Here is a 22,697-nt window from a genome sequence, read left to right as displayed (position 1 = left end):
TTCAAAGGCACTTTAAATACCCTTCAACTTGTCCCCAAATCCTCAGGCAAACAAAAACACCCAAGCAGCATCTGCCATTTATTGACCAAGAAAAGGAAAGCAGCACGGGCAGTGTATTGGAAAATGAAGCTCCAAGTGATAAATCAAAATTCAAAGGTACTGATAAATAACCTGAAAGAACCTCCTGGACCTACCAGAGACACCAACATCCCTGTTTGTGCCTCAGAACTATTCTCCATTTAAGGATTTCAAATAATATAAAACTTCAGCCTGAATATGATTTCTGCTTTGTTTTTTTTTTTTAACTCCACAACAGTGAACAATTAATTTTCTCAGTATTCCCCAAGAAAACATAGAATTAAAAATACATAACAATATAACACAGGCAATTCCACTTTGGCTGTGGGCAGGCAAACAGGTAAGAAAATATCAGGGTTCAGATCCCAACACCTGGGCGGCTGTAACTACAGACTTGAAACTCCTACAAGCATTTCACAGAAGTCTTCCCTGAATGCAAAACTCCAAAAGGAAGGCTTATTATCGTGTATAATGGGTATTTATTATTAATATTATGTGTAATTTCACACAGTTATGTTCACTACATCTAAATTACTCTATTTAAGAAAGCCATGGGTTGAATCTCACTTTGAAAACAATTTTCTACCTATTCCCTAAGAATTTTCTGAGGGAAAAGAGGGATGTTTTTATAATCCCTGTTGTCTCCCCAGCAGGATCTCCCTCAGAGATGGCCAGAAGAACCTCCAGGTGTGGAATCTCCTGCACAGGCAGACAAGGGATGGGAGAGGAAGAAGGGATCAACCAGTTCATTAGAAAGATCAATATCCAGAATATTTGTTACAATCTAGAACTAGTCCCTAGGAAGTAATAATTCCATTTAAAAAGTGAAGTACTGGTCATGGGGAATAAACACTTGCAATCCATTTTTTAATATAACCCAGAGACAGCTGAAACAAACCTCAAAATAAAGGGCAAAAGGAAACCAATAAAGCAAGATAAATACATGACAGGCCTTTGGAGAAAATGTCTCCAGCTGATCTTTAAGATTTGATCACAATTCAGCAGCCAATGCTTCCTTACCCATTTTATCAGGAGATTTTCCCTGGAAAGCCCTCCAGTACAAACTGGTCACGTGTTTGCAGGGGCCACTTAAACAAATCAATGGCTCATTAGTACCTGGTGAGCATCAAGCTTAATGAAAGAGTCTGTCCATCCTTTATCAGAGCCAAGAAACAATCCCTGCAGAGCAAATGATGTAGGATCTGAAAGTCCTGCTGTGCTAAGAATTGAGATCAGGGTTACAAAGCTCATTTTAGAGCTTTCCATCATTTTCAGTTGAATACCATGATTTGAAATGTGTCTTACCAGGACAGTTTGTTTGGGTATCACCCTGGTGTTAATGAGCTTACATTCATTTTATGGGATTAAAGGCTGTCTAAAGGTTTTAGGAAGTTACCCAAGGTCATAACAACTGCTCAGGAAGGTTACCAGCTTCTTAAGAGGATAGAAGAGCCCACAAAACCAGAGCCAGGCTGTGACCAGCACCCCCTGTGTTGGTTTTTTTAATCCAGCTAAGTGTATATGACGGAATAACTGAACAAAAACAGTCCAACAAGAACAAGGGTGGGAGGGACAGGAAATAAAAGCTACCCCACACAGACAGTACTCCCAGGTTAAGTAAGGGAGCTCAGGACCAAGCTCAGAGTTGAAGTGACTCTGCCAAAGGTGAACAGCATTCCTGAACAATCCTCGTGCACAGCCAGCAGCTCTCTGATCCCAGCACACTCACCTTCTCCAAAGCCTTGTTACTCAAGGCACTGCTGTGAGCAGAAGGCTCCAGCTATTCCAAACAGACACCACAAACCTCTCCTCGTGCTGGGGGCTTTCAGAAATGGATTCAATAACTCCATTTTCCCAAGCTCTGGGGAGATCAGAATTCCCCACTTTAATATGTTTACCACGTTAATACCACGGGAAGTGACCTGGAAAAGAAGGAGAGCTCTGACACCCTCTGCATCCCCGCCCTGCTGACAGAGCAATGGACTCCAGACTCCTTGGAAGCAAGGGAAGAGCTCAAGCACTACCTTACATCCCATCTTTTTTATGGAATGCTTTTAAAAAGCTCCCAGCTTCACCATGTACACAAAAGGTAAGTGATGATCCTTTACCTTTACAGTACATTCCACAGCTCCAGGAATTTTCCATTCTAGCATCAGGAAAGCAGCACTGGACATGTTTTACCTTCCCCCTCACACCAGCCTCTTGTCACCTCTTGAAATTTAAGACAGACAAATACTTAAGCATCATATATGTTTATTAGACAATTCCAGAAGTCAGTTTTAGTAGGCAACTTGGGAAAGAAAAGTAGAATATATTTGAATGTCCATGTTTTAATACTTCATGATCTCAAGGATATGGCAATCACAGAAGATAAAAACAGTGTTTACAAAAGGTACAAAAGCTGCCCTGCATTCCCAACTACAGGAAACAGGATTAGTTGACAAGGAAGCTTTGGAAAATGCAGCCACAGATTTCCAGCTGATTATGGAACACACAGTGATATTGCCATGGAGGTACATCCACAAAAATCAGTGTGGTGTGGAAATTAAGGCACTTTGGATACACAGTATTCACTTCCACATAGGAAAACCATTTCAGAGAAACCACAGTAAACTGCTGCTGGAGGGATAGGACAGAATTCCCAGTACAGACCATCAGAGCTTAGTGGGAGCAAAGCTCTGGACAAAAACCCCACAGAAATATTATTTTTTACCATATTTGATAACAAAGCAAATTTACTTTTACAGAGGTCATGGGAGATCTCCATGATTTCAACACTGTTCAACATAATTTTAAACATTTAAATGTAAAGTCCATGTGAAAACTGCATGAAGTTCACATTGGGGATTAGTGCACGTAGCTGCTTCCAAAGAAAAATAATAATAACAAAAAAAGCATTGATCTTCTCCACTCAACACCCATGAGGTACCCACCAACCACAACCCAAATGGGATACAGTACAATGGAAGAATTTGGCAAAAAGCAATTTAAAACAGCACTTTCTGGTCCTCCTGGTCATTTCAGATTGTCCTTGTTCACTGTCCCTGTCCCACTGAGAACTCACACACTGCCACAGAGCCCACAAACCAGGATTCACTTTAAGGAAAAATTAAATCTCAGTTTTCCTCCCAAAAACTCCACTAGTAACTGAGTAGTTTTGTAGATTTCTATTGCAGCCTTTGGTACGTAAATGGAGTAAAACCATCCCAGAAGCCAATCCTGATCCAACAGGAGTTTAATAGAATTGTTAGCAATGGCATTAGGAATTTATCATCAGGCACTGACTGGGTTTTATTTCACTGCTTTACTTCATTAATCGAGTGAAAAATGCCACTGTATAGGGAAAAAAGGCAACTTCTTTAAAATCAAAGCAGGATTTAAACATGGAAGTCACGTTTAATCTGAAAGATTTGGTTTATCATTAAAACAAATAATTTCCCTAGGAGTAGGATCCAACAGATTTCATCAAAAGTAGGAAGAAGACACTAAGATAACTTGTTATTCCCAGGATCTTTACAAGTTTATCCTGCCATGTCTTGGACGGAGCATGAACATCCAGAAAAAACTGTCCTTTAATGTGAATTCCTCTTTTAGCAGGAGACAGCCTGGACACCCTGCACTATAAAATACAGCTACTCAACTGCTCCCTCTCACACAGCTGAAACTTCCACTGAAAACATGGAATTAACCTTCCTGAAACTCAATTTTCCATTCCTGCTTGAACCATTTTCCATGACTGGGGACCACAGAATGATTTCTGTCCCTGTTTCAGAGTGTTCATGTAATTAATTACTGAAGCTTCACTCCGTTCTTACAAAACTAAAGTAATAAAACTTATTTTTCCAAGTGTGATTATACGAATGTTGACTAGGATAATGCTATTTAAAAATATAGTGTTTTAATGTAATAACAACCTTCTTACAGACAAAAGAATAGGAGTTGAATAAGTGTGTTTTAAAAGCAAGGAGGAGATAAGAAATCCTACCCAGCAGAACACTCAATTCTTAGCAATTCAGGCATTTTACACACATAAAAATAGAGTTGAACACTAAATTGTGATTTCAAGTGTCCTGAGGGTAGTTTCTCCTTTTGTGAACCTTCATAGAAGTCATGTCAGCTTTAAGATGCATTAAAATATATTATTCCCCAAATAAATCCACCATTTTTACACTGAATAGGCACAGGGAGTATCTTTGTGGGGAGAAAATTATCTTTAAATAAACATAAGTGGAAGGATTTTTAACCAGGGTTATTTTCTTTTGCTTTCATTAGGGAGTAAGAGTTGACAGAACTTGTTTGGCTTTATGTCACTAAGGAAAACCCCTCAAATTACAATTAATGAGATGTAAAGGAAATGCTAACTCATCTTAATTAAAGCAGAAAGATTGATCAAGTTTAACAATACCAATTAGGATAATCTTTATATTGTTCTACTTTGATTATATGGTTAAAAACCCAACAGGAATAGTGACCAATGGATCAATGACACTAAAATTAAAACAAAAATTAATGCAAATATAGTGGGAAAATGGGTAAAACTGCTTATATTTTGTAAACTTCTTCAAGGATAAATTCATAATAACCCCAGATTTGAGTGACTACTTTAAGCCAACTGTCAGCACTGTCCCTTTGGCTGAAGTGCATTTTAAAAGCAAGTTATGAAGTGATAATGTAAAGCCACGTGGATGTGCAGCACACACGTTACAATATCTGTACACACACACAGAGCAGGGCAGAAAGGCTGTAAAATATTCAGCATTACCAGCACCACAGCGAGCTCCTACCACTGCTCCCAGCTAAAGTCATCTCCTCTTCCAAACACAAGGAAAAAGCCTAAAATAGTAAGGAAAATGACTGCATTGCCAGCCAGCACCAGGCCACAGGCTCCCCATTTGATCTGAAATGCAAGAAATGGAACAATCAAAGCAGTTCTTGGAAGAGTTATTTCTAGGTTTTAGTTATTTCTAGGCATTAGATCAACTAAAATAGTAAAAAACCAAAAATACTACAGAAAGATGCTAAAAGCAGGAAAGACAATAAATAATTCAATTTCTGTGACTAATTATTCAATTAGAAGCCACTGATATCACTAATAAACACTTCAGCCAAGCTACTGCTAGGATTTAGAAGAAAATAATTACTTGCCATAATGATTAAAACACACCTAAATCAGAGAGAAATCTGGTGAAATTACTGCTCTCCTTTCATTGCCATGCAACAAAATAAAAAGATCTCCTTTTAAATAAGTAACAGGCATGGAAAACATGGTTTTAAATGTAATCAGCTTTTTTTTTTTTTAATGAGCTGCACAACTAAATTTACTCAAATAAGCAACATTTACTCTTAAAATACATGAATGAGAGTTCCCTCTCGTGGTCGTTCTGCTGCTGCCAGGGCCACAACTTCAAAATAAAAATGGCAGGGAAATTGGGCACTACAAATAAATTCAGAGCAAGCACACAAAATTTAAAGGACTGAAAGCAAAGGGGAAAACCAACAGGACACACTAAAACATCACTGAGTGGTTGGGATGTGGGAGAGGGGGAAATTCTTTGCCTTTCAAACAAATGTGACCAAAATCTCAGCACTGCAGAGCAGTTCAGAAAGCAAAGAGGAAAGAACTTAGGCAGAGTTTCCTCAGGCTTTGAGGGGCCAAAGCTTGGGAAATGCTTTGAAAGCCACAAGGTCAGCTCTGGAAGCTTGGCCTTTTATCTTTTAACTCCCAACACTCTCCATTCCCCAAGTTCACAGCATCCTAAATGGAGAAAGCAGACATTCCAAGATAAAAATAAGGAAGCTGGAGCAAGAAGTGGTGCAAAGGGTCACGAGACAGAGAAGCATGAGGTGGAGGAGGAGATATTATCTTGTGCTGGAGCAAAACAAGTCTGAGGGGAAAAAGAACAGCTAAAAACTTTTCAGTCATGTGAGTCATTTGTTCAGGTCAAAAAGGAAAATTTCAGTGCATTATTTTCACCTGGAGACAACACAGTAACGAAATGAAAGCAGGATTTACAGTGCACTTAAAGATGATATCCAGTAAGTGGTGTCTGAGAACAAAAATTAGCAAGGACTTACTGCTTCCACCCGAGCAAGGATGATAGGAAATCCAAAGGCAGAGACAACAATTCCTGTGGTGAAGAAATAGGCCAGCTCCCTGCAGGCACTGCTGGCTGCATCACTGTCATCACTGACCCTCTTGGCAATGAAGTGGGGAATGGGGCAGATGAAGTAAAATATTAACACAAACAGAGGCCAGTACACACTGGGGAGGGGGAAGAAAGAAATTCATAATCAGTTAAAATAGATACTTCAATCAGAAACGTAGTGCAATACTTCTACTTTTTGGCTCGGAAAGTGGATTAAGCAAAAGATTCCACCCAAAATGGGGCAAGTCCACCTTGTTTTCCCTGCAGTGGTAGAGCAGCATCCACCCTCTCACACGACCAAGTGTTAATTTATTTTACTTTTGCATCATTTCGCTGATTCAACTCTGACCACAGAGGGAGCAGGAAATGCACTGGAGCAGGACAGGAGCCGCTTCCCCAAATTCCAGGGATAAAGCAGGCACACCCTTGCACCTCATCTCTGCGTCAGAGCTCTCGTGAGCCTCCTCTGAATTTTTTGAACTGTTACAGACACAGAATCACGGAATTGTAGAGCAGTTTGGGCTGGAAGGGAACCCAAAGCTCATCCGGTTGCGGCTCCTGCCGTGGGGGGGGACATTCCAAATGGAACCCTGTGGGAGGAGGAGGGTTGTTCAAAAAACCAGGCCATAAAGGAGAATGTTTGGGTGAGATTTAAAACGCCTGCTTAGCAAGGCGGCACCGCTTTTCCTGAGGCAGCGCAGAGCTGTTCGCAGTCTTTTTTTTTTTTTTTTAATAATGGAAATGCAAATATCGGCTAAGGAAGTGGTGTTTAATCACAACAAACTGCCACGTGCCAAAAGCCTGGAAGCGGGGGGCTGCAGGAGGAGCCAAACAGCTCAATTAAATGAGAGAAACACCTTAATTAACGGATTTTAAACAGAACAAGCTTTGGGAAAGGCGCCGGCCCGCTCACCCGTAGTACTCCAGGGCGCAGCCCAGCATGAGGAACGTCAGCCCGATGGCTCCGCTGAAGGACAGGGCCACGAGAGCTGCAACGGCACAGGGCGGGCGGTGAGGCGGGGCCGCCGCACCGGGCACCCCTCCCGGGGCACCGGGAACCGCCTCACCGGGGGCCAGGCATCCCTCAGCGAGGGCCAGGTACCACCTCCCCGGGTGCCGGGCATCCCTCCCCGCCATTCCCGGCCGCCCGCCCCCGCGCTGAGGCGCTGCCCGGGGCGCGCTCCCTCAGCGGGAGCCCCCGGTACCTTTCACGCCCGCCATGTCCGGGCTCCGTTGGCACCGCGCGGCTTCCGCCCTCTGGCCCCGCCCCCTTCCCGCCTCACGTGACCGATCCTTTAAAAGGGCGGGCGGTGAGCGGGCGCGGCTTTTCCCGCCACGCCCGCGCTCGCGGTAGGGGGCGGGGCGTCCTGAGGGGACGGCTGAGGGCTGGGGGTTAGCGCGCGTAACCCTCACAAACGAATGGGTTTATTTTAATATAGAGCACCTGTGTTCGTGTAATTAATGCATATATGTGTGCGTTAAGTTCATGCGTGTGCGTAATAAACGTATGTTTGTGCGCAGCCGCGATTTGAAGCCGTAAACACCGCTTTAAAGAGCTCCCGCCCCTCAGTCATTGTCGTTTTGTGGGTACTCACGAAAACCTCTGTTTTCACCCCAAAAAATGGACCCGCGCGCCTCAGGGTCTGTATCATTCCCCTTCTGCTAATCCACACGAAGAAAGGCACAGCTTTTTTTTTTTTTTTTAAAGCGGTGTTTTTCAAGCCTCCGATTTTTGAGACGGCACTTTTGAGCTCAGATTTTTGACCCAAGAGAAGTCTTTTTGCCCCAAGAACAGCCTTTAAGACTAAGAAGCGGCCTTTTTGCCCCAGAAAGAACCATTTTGCCTCAAGAACAGCCTTTTTATCCCAAGAACAGCATTTTTATCCCAAGAACAGCATTTTTGTTCCAAGAAAAGCCTTTCTGCGGGAGATTTTGCACAGCCTTTTCACTACCCTGCCCCAGGGAGCTTTTCCTCAGATACCTCTCTTCTCTACCTCTCAGCTCTTCTCATTTTATATCTCCCCATTTTTTCCCCACATTTTTTTTCTCATTTTTCATTATTTTGAGCCAAGAAGGCTTTTAAAAACAGGCTTAATCTGCTAAATGCTTCAAGTGAAGATTTCGGGTTCGCTGACTTGTTTGGCTGCGGGTCTCTGAAGGCAGTAGCCCAAGCACAGCAATGCCACGTTGTTTCCAATTAATTTGGGAAAAGCACCTGGAATGGCAAACCTGTGGATAATGACAGGTCATGAACGATCGTGTTACAGTGACAATACTGACCCAGCCAGGGCTCGCCACCCCTCGCACAGGAGCAGATGTAGGACTTGAACCTTGTGGTCACAAGCACAAAACATACCTGAATATGTTAATTTGAGCTTTTTAATGTATATACAAATGTTTTAGACCAGTCACAATTTCATTGAGTATATACCGTATTTACAAAAATTACAATAATTTAGTCAAACAGTAAACCTGAACATTGATAACCTCTGTCACTACCAGATATGACAAGAATGGGGTTTTTTTTAGTTAACTATTTGGATATACATACATCCTAATACTTTCATGCATCCATAAAAACATTAGGGATGGAAGTAATCAAAGCTTAAGTGGGGTAAGGGGTTTTTTTTGGTAAAGTTTAATGATGGATTTGTATTTTGTGAATGGATGAGTATCCAGAGTTATGTGCCATGACAAACTCGATACAAAGCTAATGAGGTTTTCATCATTAAAAAAAGTACGTTATAGTAATGAGATCCTTTTTATTATATAGGCATAGGTCACAATATCTACAAATGTGAATGAGAAACAATAAACCAACAAATCACAGGAACATGATTCACATTCCAGTTATCTCTTTAAATAAGACAAGCACATACTGGATCAAAACATTAATAAATAACATCCAGTTTGTTACTATTATCTTAAGGTCTTTTATATAAAAGGAGACCTATGTGTTGGTTTCACATTTTCCGTTAATGGCAGTAAATAATGGACCAATACAACAAAAGGATGAGTTTTATACAGAAAGCCATGTACTTTGACACACTGTCTTTGCAGTAATAGCTTTGCCACTTGAAAATGTAAGTGCAACAAGTAGTGGATTGTCTTGGAAAACCACCAGCCTTAAAGACTCACATCCGATGGCAACCTGCTCCTGAGGCAGTGAATACAAATTATTTCCTGCCCATCTTCTGAGTATCCCTCAAATACAGATACATGTTGGTAAATAAACTGCTAGCTTTAGTTACTCTACAAAAGAACACCAGAATTTGGGGTGAAGTTTGAATTTGAACTCGCTTTTGAACTAGGAAAGCTGCTTCAGCTTCAGCATCAGAGAGATTTCCTTGTGATGTTATTGCTTTGGTCCAATATAAACTTTTCAGATAATCAATTTGCACTGTATTGACCTCAGAAATCAGACCTGGGCTATGGATGTCGACGTGACAGCTTGTACACCATGATCTGAAAAATGAAGCTGCAACAGGTTTCAGCCTGCCAAGAGCCTTGGCCAAGTGCTCTGGAGCTGATAAAGGCATAAAGGTGATACAAGTGGGCTGGAAAAAGTTCTGAATCCTCGGGAGGGGAAGTGTTACCTAGAGACTGGGAAGTTTCTAAAACTTTGCAGCAGAATTTTAAGTTGTTGATATTTCTTTGATGGTTTCAAGCTGCTGATGAGAACCGTGGGAAACGCAGCACGTGCCCACTCCTCACTTTGACAAGCGTGGATTCACCCTTCCCCCCAAACCTGCTGTTTAACAAACCAACAAGGTGCTGTTCAATCAAGGACTCGCTGCTTCCTTTCAAAAGCACTTGCTGAGGAATTCTGCCTGCACATTTCACTGTGGGACTGTGAGGTGGAGCACAGTATTAATGCAAAAGCAGCGGGCAGCTGCCACGCTGACCTAACCCAGGGTTCAGCTTCAGCTCTATTCAGCCAGACTACACTACATGAGCAATTAAGCAGCAAATGGTGACTCTTAGGAGTGGGCCTACACCACAGCTGAGCACTTCAATTGGATAATTTGAGCCAAACCCAGGAAAAAAAAAAGTACATCGAAGTTTGGGCCTCACCACCAGTTGTTGAACTCAACTGAAGCATTGCCATATCACATCTCACCAAAAAAAAAAAAAAAAAAAAAAAAAAAAAATTAGGAAATTCACCAGCTACACTGTGTCGAAGAGAGCAATTCCACCTTTTCCCAGTATGCATTCTCTCTTGTCCCACTGGAATCCAAAATAAAATGGAAAAGTTACCAGAAACTGTAACCCCGTGGCTCTGGTAGGGCGAGCCAGGTGGCCAGAGTTGCTCTGAGCTCAGGATTCTGGAGACAAGTTAGGAAACCTTTCTCTTGCTCTTCATGATAAATATTAGGCTCTTAGTTTTCTGAAACTTCTGAATTTCCAGCCAGAGTTTGGTTGATCTGTGACATTTGTGACAAGAGACTATATAAGCACTAGCACGGGTCTGTAGTGGAGACTGAGAAAGTACCTAATACAAGGGTTTTTGCCCTTGGTTTTCAAATTCTGACCAGGCATCGTTTAGCTCCATAAATATCATCTTTGCATATTGTTCATATGGCTGCCCAGTAGCCTGGAATAAAAACAGAGAGAAAAGAGGGATATCAGAGCTGCCAAACCCAACCACACACAGCTGACAAGTGAGCAGATTCCCAAGCAGTTCCATGAATTTTCGTTTATTCCTTGACAAAAAGAAGCTACTCTGGAGGGCTGCTTTCCTTAAGAATTTCTTGGCTTTGCTGCTCCTCAGAGCTGACAACCCCAAAGTGGGATAAAGCACTGTCCCACGGGCATAATAAATGTAACCTTCTAAATAATAAATGTAACCTTGGCGTTGGGAGAGGAATTTTACCTGCACGGAAGGGGAAGAGCTGCCACCTGACACAGTTCCTGGATTTAATCAGTATTCCTGCAAACCTTGGGCAGCTCACATCCCCCCAAGCCTTGAGACTCTCAGGGCCTCCATTCCCTGACAAGCAGAAGCCTCCTCCTCCCCATGGAGTGTCCCAGATGGAGTTGTTGCTCTCTGCTCAGCAAGTGGCAGCAGCCAGACCATGAGCCACAAGCTGGGCTTTCCAACAACCTGATTGTTCCATTGCCGGAGTTTGGTTTGAATCTCCTTTAGCAGGAACTGTTGTCCAGCAGCAGAGTGGCTGAGGGTCAAAGTGAGGGTGCCTAAAGCTCTGACTTTCTGCTGCTTGAAGCAGCAGGTTCCAGGCACAATCTTGGGGCTGGGAGTGTTTTCACAAAACCCCTGACTGGTTTGGGCTGGGAGGGACCTGAAAGACTAAATGGTTCCATGGGCAAGGACACCTTCCACTATCCCAGGTTGCTGGCCTTGGATGCTTCCAGGGATGACTTTAGAGCCCTCAACTTTCAGAAACCAGCAGAAATCTTGAGCTCCCGCTTTCTACAGAGCTGCTTGCAGCAATAAATTCAGCGATCCCATCCAACACTTCAAAATCACCGCCGGCAGTTTCCCCGCGAGGTGGAAGCAGCGCAGCCGTACCTTGTCCGGGTGAACGACGAGCACAGCCCGCCTGTACACCTTCTTCACCTGCTCTGGAGTCACCAGATCGGCCATACTCACAGGCTTCCACTTGGTCTCCCCAGCCCACAGCACCGTGTGCATCGTGGACAGCAGTGCCCTGATATTCCTCTCCTTCCCTTCGATCCACTCCAGGACCTGCAGAAAGGAATGTAAGTGTCTATTTTTGCCTCACATTAGATATTCCGCCGGGACAAAGTTTCTTCATTTGAATAGCCATGACCCCAAGGAGCATCTTAAATTTCTTTCCATGCTTTAGAAAACCTTTAGAAAACCTTTGTCTGTCTCTAATTATCATTAATTTTTATATCACTGCTTGAAAGTTAAGATACAGCTTAAGCAACATCCCTGCTAAAAACACTGTCTTAGTAACATTTGATGGAATAGTCAAAATGTAAATTAAGTAACTGTCTGCTTCTTTAGTAAGGTAATAATTGCATAGCTAAACTAAGCTCAGCTAGAGCTAAAATGTAACTGTGAAAACCAAAGGGTAAATAGATCTCACAGTTCCAGACTGAGCTGCCCCAATGAAATAAGAATGCATCAGAGCTAAGAGAATTATATTGGGAAGGCCAAATCAGCTGGGAGCTTCAGTGGCTCAACAGCTTTTGTGGAGATAAAAGTGGGACCTGAGAAAACTCCTGCCCACTCCATGGCCTGACATCTGTCTGGCTGTTGTGGCTGATGTTTGTGTTCAGCCTGGTTGCTGTCCCACTCTTCCCAAAGGTTAAAACCTTTCCACAAGGCTAAACCCAGGACATTTTTAGAGGATCATTCTGTTTTCTAGAACTCTGCTTGGCTTTTGCTGCAGCTTTTCCTCTGAGTTCCCTCTCCTTCTGTAATTGCAATTTGTGGTTTCATATTTCAAATACAGAGCAGGACAGACTGAATTCCCTTCCCTTTCATAAGAGATCTGCAGTTTGGCAATTTATTGAGGAGAGATGAGAGAATTCCAAAGCGGGCAGGATTAATGAGGCAGAGGATTAGTTCAATTAGCTGCGCCTGCTAATCAGGGCTGGAGTGCTGTGGAAGAGCAGCAGCCCAGACAATGACACTGAGCAAGCCATTGTTGATGTGGTGTGGTTGAGGACAGAAATGTAACCTTGGAGTTTTAAAGCTGTTGAGGACATTGAATGACTGTGAGAACATCACCAAGAATTTTGCTTACTTTTAGTTTTTCAGGGTCCATCTCCTTTGCCATTTCTTCTTTTCTCATCTCAGCTATTGTTTTGGGGCCCTTCTTGTCCTTGTGAGCATTAAACCCTTGACCAGATAATAAATCTTCGAAATCTGCAGACACTTTTGGCTTGGAATCTTGAAAAACAGGAAGATTTGAAGTTATTATCATAATATGGTGCTTTTAACACTGGTTTTCCAACTAAGATACACCCTTCAGTTAAACACATTAACAGTTTCCCAGTGCTATTGAGAGTGCAGGTTCTCGTAAAAGATGTTACTTAATGTTACTTTTAAGTTGTTATTATTATTATTATAGAATCCCAGAATGGTTTGGGTTGGAAGGGACCTTAAAGTTTATCCAGTTCCAACCCCCTGCCGTGGGCAGGGACACCTTCCACTATCCCAGGTTGCTCCAAGCCCCATCCAACCTGGCCTGGGACACTGCCAGGATTATTTTGGAAACTCATTTGGAATACAGGACTTCCTAAATAGCACACGTTAGAGTCTAAGACAGGACACAGCACCAAATAATCAACACGACTGACTTGCTTAGCCCCAAGCTGCCAAACAAAGGGATACCGGGAGCCAGCCCTTTGGATGCAGAATTCCAAGGCTCTTACCAGCACTAGCAGGTCCTTTCCCGCGCTCGCCCTGCGCCCCGGCCGCGGCCGAGAAGCTCACGTTGTAGTTGGGCTTGTTCTGGGGGGAGGCGTGGGGCACGCTGGGCTGGCCTTTGGGCTGTGCCCCCTGCCAGCCGTACCCCGCTCCCTGCTGCCACCCGCTGCCACCCATGGGCTGCGGCGGCGGCTTCTGCGGCGACGGGGGGAACCCCCCGCCCATGCCCGTCGGCGTGGTCGGCTTGCTGGCGAACGAGGGGCCACCTGCGGAGAGCAACGGGAGTGAGGGTGGGAATTACAACAGGGAATTGATTCGCCCTCCCTAAAGGGAATCCAGCTAAAATCTCCCAGTTTTCAGCTCTGCCACAAACTTGGTTTTGCAACATCGGTTTTGCCCTTCCACTTTCCTGTCATTGCCCTGCGAGCTTTTTAAAGGACAGCTTTGAGGGTTTGAGGAATTGGAGGTTGCTTGGGGAAACAGGGAAAGCTCGATGTAGGTAACAGGGAGCCACAGCTCTGTGTGGATGGTGACAACACAGAATCACAGAATGATTGAAGTTGGGAGGGACATTAAAGCTCATCCAGTTCCATCCCCTGCCATGAGCAGGGACACCTTCCACTAGGCCAGGTTGCTCAGAGCCCCATCCAGCCTGGCCTTGAGCACTTCCAGGGATGAGGAACCTCTCTGGGCAGCCTGTGCCAGTGCCAACACCAAGCTGGTGTTGTTGAAATCGTACCTCCTCACACTGTGCTGATTAATACCATCCACAGCAATGTGTCCCAGCACTTCATTGCTTCAGGGAATGCTCCTCTGGCTCTGTTTGTGTTTGTGGGAGGTACCCAGTGTCAATGTTTTATTATTTCACACTGACATCCACACTCAACTCCCAGCTCGGGAATGTGTCATGGAAACTGGATGAAGTGCTTTCGACTCAGTCACGACGAACAAAAATGTGCTTAAATATCCTGAGGATGCCAAGCCATTTGTTTTTAAACCTCACCACTCTCCTACAGAATGCATGTTTTAAAAGGACCTCGGTGGCTCTGACATGGGGCTTGGCAGCCTTTTTATTTTGCTCCTGCAGAGCAGCCTGTAATCCAGCAGAGGGAACTGGGAAACCTAATTCCAGACCCATGCTGGTACTGACGCAAAGGGGAAAACAAACATCACACCAAACCACAAGGGCTCGCAAAGAGCTGAGAGCAGCAACAAAGGCAAGAAAAATCTATTTACCACAGTCAGACAATATTGGGGTTTATGCAAAGCTTCAGTAATTTCTCAGAACTGCCTTTTTAACACTGCAGTTTGCTGATTGTTTTATGAAATAAAACAAGGGGGAAAGGCTTTTCTAAGCAGTCAAGCTTTGTAGCCAGGTGCAAATACCTGGCAGATTAGAGGCAGATTAATTCCACAGGTTTTCTCACAAAGCAGAAAAATGAGGCAGATTAATTCCACAGGTTTTCTCACAAAGCAGAAAAATGAGTCAAGTCTAGAAGGAAACAATTCCTCAAGAACCCCGGCAGCTTTGCAGAGCCAAATTCTCCTCCCAGGCCTGTAGCAGCATTTGAACACCGAGCATCCTCAGCCAGAGCGTGTTTAGACTTATCAGAGGTTATGCTTTGCAATCCATTGAGCCTGCTGAGCTCCCTGCACATTGCCAGCACATTTTTTGACCAGGGATCAGGAAAAGCACGGATTTGTGAGAGTTTACAGGGAATCAGGCAGAAGGGAAAGCCTGGCAGCAGCACTGGCATGCAGGTGGGTTGAGAGGCCCCACACACACCAGGCTGCTCAGCCTATTTCTCTAAAAGAACGCTGGTAATTTATCATTTTCTTTTTTAATAAGAGATGCAAACCTGCTAAACTCGCTCCAAGACTTCCCAGATCAGCAAATGGATCCAGTGTTTGGGGTTTGGCCTGATGAGTGGGAGTGCTGTGGAGGGATCCTGTAGGACTGGTGGCAGCAGACTTACTTCCCATTCCTAGACCACCTTAAAAAGAAAAAAAAAAAGTATATATAAAAAAGGAAAAAGAACATTTTTCCTCCTGTTTGATGTGAATGCAGCTCTTCCCCAGTGCTCAGTCACATATTAGAAGCCTGCTATTAAAATTGAGTGTACCATTGTCAGGTTCCTCAGCAGCCTCAGACTTGTTGCACACCCACTCCCAATTAGGAGCAGCAGCAGGAATGTTCCCAGACTGTCTGCACTGACAGAGGAATTATGACACATGGATATATTTTAAGAACTAGAAGCCTTCAGGAAGCAACTTTGGGAGGCCATACACACTCTCCCAAGATTAGAAAGAATCATGCAATCATTTAGTGGCATCCCAGGAATGACAGCACTTCCCAGGTCCTTCCTGTGGCTCTACATGGAATGAAACAACCTATGGACACCCTCACCTCACCTGTCCCGCTCTGGGCTCTTGAGGAAACAAATCCAGGGGTTTTTTTTTAATTTGGAAATCTTTAGAGGGAACCTTTTCTTTGCAGTCACTGGCAGCATTTTCCCTCTGCATCTCAGAGCTCCTTAAAGGGTTTTTCTTGTTGTTGTTAACCACCCTGTATTTTTATGACACATACCTGCTTTGTTGGGCCAGTCCCAACCACTGGAAACATCTGGTTGGATGGAAACCGTTGGAGTGCTAGAAGCTAAACAGAATGATTGGTATCAGTATCTCAAAGTAGCCCAGCAAAACCAGCATGGCCCAGTGCCCACCAAGAGCCACTGGGACTCGACAAAGTCTGAGAACCTCCAGTGGGAGGTGGCCCTGCCCATGGCAGGGGGCTGGAGCTGGATATCTTTAAGATCCCTTCCAACTTTCCAGGGAATACACCCGAGGAACACATTAGATGATCTGGCACAAACAAATCCATGACTGAATGTGTTTCAGACAGGGTTACACATTAAATTTTTGGATGAAGAGGAAATTAAGGAACATTCCAAACAAAGAGAAGAAAATTCCTTCTTTTCAGTCAAATTCAGCTGTGAATTTGGTCAGGGTTGGTACTGGATCTAAAGAAAGTTGGTGACTGCAACTAAAATCACCAAAGGATGTGTGTTTTCTCTTAATATGGCTGTGTTCAGTGCAATTAATGGTAGTTTGGTTCAAAGGAGACCTCATAACCACAGGAATATGTGGGCAGACATTCTTCATGGCTTCTTTTTTTATTTATATAAATAGCCTATTAATTAAGTCTAAGACCTGAGCAAAACTCGGCTCATCCTACCACACTCCAACTGCTGAACACACTTTAAGTCCAGAGACAAAAAGCTCTTTCCTGTTTCGTGGGGTTTCTGTGGTTTAGGGTCATTTTATGGGAAGCATCGGTTTGTAGTTAATGGTTCCATTTCTATTTCAAAGCAACATTTTACATTTATTTAAACACCCTGGCAGAGCCTCCCCTTTCTTACCCATGTGAAAGGGATCACTGTGCACAGTTGGTGAAGGGCTTCTTGTGGCTTGAAGGAAAGGATCCCCAGGGACAGCTGATGAGCCAAGGAAGGAACCCAGGAGGTCTGGACCCGTTTGCTTGGGGCTACTTCCAAATGGATCAAAGGCAGTGGCTGTGAAAACATATTTGAGAAAACGAAATCATTACCGTGCACCAGGAATGTGCTCCAGGGGAAGGGCACTGCTGTGGGGAGAGGAAATCTGATACCTGCAGACAGCAAATAGGAGAGTGTGAGACTGTGGGGGAGCAACTGGAGAGCATCAGTACCCCAAACAAATTCTGGGGACCTAAAGAGCCCCATGACTTGGTCATGGCAACAGACTGACCCCACCTCTCGTTCCCAAAGAGAGGAGAGAGGCTGAATTTGGAGCCAGGCAAAGTGAGTATTTAAGCACTCAGACACTTCAGATGGAGTTTTAACTCCCAGTAGAGGGTGGAGCTTGGAGTTACTGCCCCGGTGGAATTCCTGCCATCCCTGCTTCCTCTCAAGATGATTTAAGGCTGGCAGAGGTTATCCATGTTGGGGATAAAAGGACTTTTAGAAACAGCTTTATAAAATAACAGGTATCTTTCCTACAGAGCATCCCTTGTTACAAAAATCCAGTTCTTCTCAAACTCCATTTTTGACCAGTTTGTTCAGTCTTCTGTCTTTCGTGTGAAACCCCCAACAAGCCCAACCAAAAGAAACTCCTATGAAGTCACTCAGATTCTTGTCAACAAATTTAAGGTAAAAAGCATCCTGAAAGGTACAATCCCTAGGAGCTCTGCATTGTGGTAATGATGCTACTCAGTCACTACTCTTCACTCATCTCCCAAGCTCTTATCCTTGCTTTCCTGGCTTGGGATAATTGAGCTGTGTGATCCTGGCTCTATAGAGCTCATAAATCCCTAAATCTTTTCCCGACCTGTTGCTGCACCTCATGTGATGTGTCTGCACAATCTTCCCTGAGTGAGAGCTCTCAGACTGAGCCTGCAACAGCCACAGCAAGAGGAACCTTCTCCAGGCACAAGTGACCGATTTCTTCTGCTGAAACTTGGATTCTTCTCCTCTCTCTGCACTTGCTCTGCTCTGTTTGCTTTATCCTTCAAAAGATCCCTTTCCCTAATATCTATCCAACCATTCCTTCTGCAGCCTGGTCTTGGAAGAAACAGAAATTCTCTACTTCCTAGTCCAGGATCACTATCACAGCTCCAAACACCCTAAGTTAAAAGAGAAATTAAATTCAAAGTGCTATGGGCCTACCCAAACCCCAAGAGGATTTTTTTAAACTCATAATCTCCTCACATGCATTATTGGACACATAATGAGAGCAAAACTGAGGATCTCCAGTGGTTGTTGGTGTGAGGAGCCACCAAACCCCTGGGTGTGCTCCAGTAGGGTCTGGTTTGCTGAGGATGCACCAGCTTAGAGTAGAGGAGCTGCTTGGCCTTTTGGGATCCCCCACATGAGCGGGGGTGGCCAAGAGCAGATCCCCCAGAGGGATCCTCCAGGCGCAAGTGCCCCGCTGGGCACAGCCACCATTACCTTCTCCTACCCTCGGGGACGGGGACGGCGACGCCGAAGCTGCCGAGCGCCGCGGGGTCGACTGCACAGATCCAGGTCCCCCCACGTGGAAAACCTCCTCAGCAGCGGCTCCACTGGGGCTCTGGGAGCTCGGCCCACCGACCCCAAACAAATCATTCAGCAGGTCAGAGTTAGAGGGGGCAGCGCTGGGCTGCGAGGGAAAGCTCTTGCTCATGGGGCTGCCATCCAGGCCCAGCAGGTCCACGTCTTCAGGGGGAGGTGCTGCTGGAGGCTCTTGCTGCTTTTTGCTGTGTTTGGGTGTCCCGTGGGGCTTGTCACCGCTGGCATTACTGTGCTGACTGGAAAGGGACAAGAGTTCGTCATCTGACTGTTCGCTTTCCTCATGCACCAACGCTGCTCGATCCTCTGAGGTGGGGTGAGAGCTACTTTTGTCAGATTTCTGATCTAAATGATGATTGAAAATAAAATTAGGCAGCTGTTAGTTTGGTCATCACAAAGGTCCTGTAAAAATCAGCTTACAAGCAGAGCAGAAAGCTACTGAGAATAGCACAGCAGCATTTGGCTAAAATTATTTTGCTTTTTAAAATAAAAGTCATCAAATTTCTCCCCCAAAAGGTTCTGCAGCCCTGGCACAGCTGCCCAGGGCAGTGGTGGAGTCCCTGTCCCTGGAGGGAGTTAAAAGCCCTGTGGATGTGGCACTGGGGGACGTGGTCAGTGGTGGCCTTGGCAGTGCTGGGGAACAGTTGGACTTGATGACCTGAAAGGTCTTTTCCAACCTAAATGATCCCATGAGTCCTTTGCAAAGATTAGCCTAAATTTTCTCATCAAGGCTCATTTATTTCAAGTTTTAACATGAAGGAGGCCTCGGGTGAAGGCTCACCCTAGAACTGTGTCAATAATGGTCCCACAGAGCAGTTTGAAGAGGATGTTGTAGGAAATGAATTCCCACTGCCTTGCAACGTCAGGGTGTGCCCAGCAGCAGCTCTGTGACCTACTGGCAAAGACACGCTACAGTGGGATCCTTCAGCCTCACTCCGTGCTCCAGGCAGGCAGAAAAGGAGCTGTTTATGTTCTTTGAGGCAGATTTGACTCTGCAGACTAAGCCTTGCCTACCTTGCCAGCTGAGAGAGGAGAAGAATGCACTCTGCCCAACGTTCCTGATGTTATCCTGGGGGGAGTCCGTGGCACCTCTACCTGCAGCACAGAGCACCAGAGACGTGGATCAAGCAAAACCCAGCTCAGCATGAAGAAATCATGTACAGGGAATAAATCTGGGCAGCCCTTACCTGCCAAAGCAAGAGTGTCCTGGTGCTCCTGGTGGGAGGAGAAGAGAATGGAGGGATTGATGTCTTTTGTTGTGAAATTCTCCCATGGGGGAGTTAATTCAGTTTGTCTGTCTGAAGACTGTATTTCTATGTCCAGTATAACATGAAAGAGCTGAGGGTATTTGTCTGGAGAGTCACAGGCATCCAGCTCAGGCCTAAAGGGGACAAGAGTGGTCCAGTTTAAAAGGGAAGAATATTTTTGGAAAGCTATAAAAAGGCTTTCAGTATATCCAGGCTTTTCATATTTCATCTGTGACTGTTCTCCCTCAGCCTTCATCAGGCTTTTATGCATCAGGTTTGATTAATGTGCAGTTTCAATCACTCACTTGGTGAATTTGAGAGTGGTTGTTCCCAGGGCTATGAATCCAGTATGAAATTGAATTTGGAATATTTGTGTGTTGGTCATCTGAAAAAAACAGAGAGCACCAGAGTGAACAAGGGTTTAAATACAGGAGTTAGTTAAGTCTACCCTAATTTAACTGCTGCATAACTTAATTCATTCTGCTTGTTCTACAGGCAGTATTTCCTTCTCAATATTCCCAAATATTCCCAATGTTTCCATCTGCCTTAAACCCTGCTGCTGCAGCCTCTGTACAGCAGAAAGCCTTCAGGAACAGGCCTTCTTTCCCTGCTTCTCTTTATTTCTGGGATCTACTCATCAGTTTTGCAATGAAATGAAGCTGTTCCCACTGAATACATTGGAGCAACAGGTTTGTTTCCCAGAAAATATAAAACCATTTCACTTGGAGTGGAGGCTTTAGGAAACAGCAAACAGCACCAAAAATTAATGGAGAAGAGGAAAATATTCACTGCCCACTCTGCAACTTGAATATTTTCAAATACATCCTCAGGGAAATTCTGGAGATTCCATGTTTAGCCAGCTCTGAGCTCCCCACACTGCCTCCACAAGAGAAGTGAAACCAGCTCCTACTTTGGCTTGGAGGCGTCCCCCGATGGTCGATCTCATGTGGTAGACAGAGACAACAACATCTCCATGGACAGTGGCTCCCAGTGGGATCAGGACTTTCCCTTCCTGCACACGGTATTCTCTTGGAGAGGAAGAGGAGGAAAGCCGTGGTTAAGGTCCCTCCTATCCCATGTCCACATAAAAGCTCTCACTGCCCTCAGGCCAAAGCAAGGAGAAAGAGCATTCAATGTTCTGCTTGGTTAAAACAAGAATATTCCACAGGGGGAACCAATACAGCTCTGAACAATCTCTGTGAAGGTATCCCACCTCCTGACATCCTCAGATCCTGATGTCCATGCAGTTATCCCACCTCATGACAACCTCAGATCCTGGTGTCCATGCAGTTATCCCACCTCATGACAACCTCAGATCCTGGTGTCCATGCAGTTATCCCACCTTCTGATAACCTCAGATCCTGATGTCTGTGCAGTTATCCCACCTTCTGACAACCTCAGATCCTGATGTCTGTGCAGTTATCCCACCTCATGACAACCTCAGATCCTGGTGTCCATGCAGTTATCCCACCTTCTGACAACCTCAGATCCTGATGTCTGTGCAGTTATCCCACCTTCTGACAACCTCACATTCCCTCTGGCCCTTTATTTCCACCCTCGGCACTAACTTTCAGTGAGTATCTTCATTGATCAGGCAGCCTGGCAATGCCTGCAGCACAGATACTCTACAGCAGAGTGAAAGTCTGGCTGCATCCAGCTCCTGAGGATGGCAGGGGGTCCCAGGGACTCACTTCATCCTCTCGTACTCCTGGGAAGTGGTGAGGATCCTGGTCTCTCCGCTGAGGATGTCGCAGAAGGGCCGGCAGCCGTTGCGCTGCTTGTTGAAGCAGGGGACGGGGCTGAGGGTGACTGACTTGATCGTGAGTGGTTTGCAGTGGGGGATGACAGGTTTGTCTGCTATTAGGTCACAAATGTATCCTATGTACCTGCAAGCAGAGAAACCAGGGCTGAAGTCTCCGTTTCTTTCATTTCATACTCAAAATCGGCCTCAAAACCCAGTGACAGTGCCATTCTTTCACAGGCCCAGGACTGGAGTTCCCATGTGCTCCAACATCCCTGCAGCTGGCACAGAATGTGCACCTCCAGTTCTGCTTCTGTAAGGATGCAGCTGACACAGGAGAGGGATTCACCCAGGCCCTGTTAACCACGGGTTCAGCATGGGATGGTTGGGTTGGAAGGACCTTTGGCAGTCATCTAATCCAACCCTCTGCAATGAGCAGGGACATCTCAAATAACACAATAATTCAGGCTGGAAGACCTGAAGGTCACCTGCTCAGAGCAGGAGCAGCTTCACAGCTTGATCTCAGAACTGGATTTTGTGCTGGGGGTGATACCCAGCCAAGAATCTCCAAGGAAAGAAATCTCACAGCTGCTCTGGACATGATTCCAGCATCTGATCCCCACTTCTCCACTTATTTCTGAGGAGCACGGTGTGATCTGGACACCTGTCTGAGCCTAGGGGCCAAAACACACCTGGCAGGTCTTTGGGCAGCTTTGAGCATGAGGAACACAGCTCAGAGTGTTGAGCCAGGATACTGTACCTCCTGTGAGATGGCCACAGTACAATTCCAGGTCTCTTTGTGTTCAGCAGCTGCACAGCAGGGCCAGGATGAGAGAAGAGGTGACAGAAACAGAACATTGCACTGACCAGAACTGCTGAGGCTGCACGGCCGTCCTGGCAAGGAAAGGGGAAGAGGGGAAAAACTGTGTGTCAGAAACATCCTTTAAATTTCAGCTCTCCACTCCTCCTGAAATTACAAAAAAATAACTTATCCAGAAAGACTAGGATTGAGATCACAAGATGATGAGGAATTTTCAG

The 22,697-nt window shown here is 45.0% G+C and overlaps 2 protein-coding genes across 6 annotated transcripts in view; both read right to left on the bottom strand.

Annotated features, from left to right (window-relative positions):
• Positions 1-2,314: 2,314 nt before the first annotated feature.
• On the bottom strand, positions 2,315-7,506 carry LEPROT (leptin receptor overlapping transcript). Its single transcript, XM_069023637.1, has 4 exons — positions 7,430-7,506; positions 7,138-7,213; positions 6,154-6,340; positions 2,315-4,975 (listed from the first exon to the last, which is right to left on the bottom strand). Exons 1-4 carry the CDS (start codon positions 7,443-7,445, stop codon positions 4,859-4,861), a joined length of 396 nt encoding a protein of 131 aa, XP_068879738.1. The 5' UTR covers positions 7,446-7,506; the 3' UTR covers positions 2,315-4,858.
• Positions 7,507-8,602: 1,096 nt separating this feature from the next.
• The window catches only part of DNAJC6 (DnaJ heat shock protein family (Hsp40) member C6), a 41,305-nt gene continuing 27,210 nt past the window's right edge, over positions 8,603-22,697 (bottom strand). For all 5 annotated transcript variants that reach the window (XM_069023633.1, XM_069023634.1, XM_069023636.1 and 2 more), the window contains 14 exons: positions 22,420-22,553; positions 21,610-21,804; positions 20,829-20,946; positions 20,224-20,303; positions 19,859-20,052; positions 19,686-19,766; positions 18,573-19,016; positions 17,007-17,159; positions 16,175-16,243; positions 15,447-15,581; positions 13,593-13,853; positions 12,962-13,107; positions 11,755-11,931; positions 8,603-10,818 (listed from right to left, as the gene is read on the bottom strand). In XM_069023633.1, coding sequence (XP_068879734.1) covers positions 10,717-10,818; positions 11,755-11,931; positions 12,962-13,107; positions 13,593-13,853; positions 15,447-15,581; positions 16,175-16,243; positions 17,007-17,159; positions 18,573-19,016; positions 19,686-19,766; positions 19,859-20,052; positions 20,224-20,303; positions 20,829-20,946; positions 21,610-21,804; positions 22,420-22,553 — 2,289 coding nt within the window. In that variant the 3' untranslated portion in view covers positions 8,603-10,716. The remainder of the gene's footprint in view (positions 10,819-11,754; positions 11,932-12,961; positions 13,108-13,592; positions 13,854-15,446; positions 15,582-16,174; positions 16,244-17,006; positions 17,160-18,572; positions 19,017-19,685; positions 19,767-19,858; positions 20,053-20,223; positions 20,304-20,828; positions 20,947-21,609; positions 21,805-22,419; positions 22,554-22,697) is intronic.

The sequence above is a fragment of the Aphelocoma coerulescens genome, chromosome 8 (genome assembly GCF_041296385.1).
Source record: "Aphelocoma coerulescens isolate FSJ_1873_10779 chromosome 8, UR_Acoe_1.0, whole genome shotgun sequence".
Lineage (NCBI taxonomy): Eukaryota > Metazoa > Chordata > Aves > Passeriformes > Corvidae > Aphelocoma > Aphelocoma coerulescens.
This window is presented reverse-complemented; position numbering and strand designations above follow the sequence as displayed.

Coding starts and splice junctions, on each gene's coding strand:
- LEPROT (XM_069023637.1), bottom strand. Junction 6,341..7,137: donor TGCGCCCTGGAGTACTACGG/GTGAGCGGGCCG, acceptor CCCCCTCCCCAG/TGTGTACTGGCCTCTGTTTG. Junction 4,976..6,153: donor TCCTTGCTCGGGTGGAAGCA/GTAAGTCCTTGC, acceptor CTTGCATTTCAG/ATCAAATGGGGAGCCTGTGG.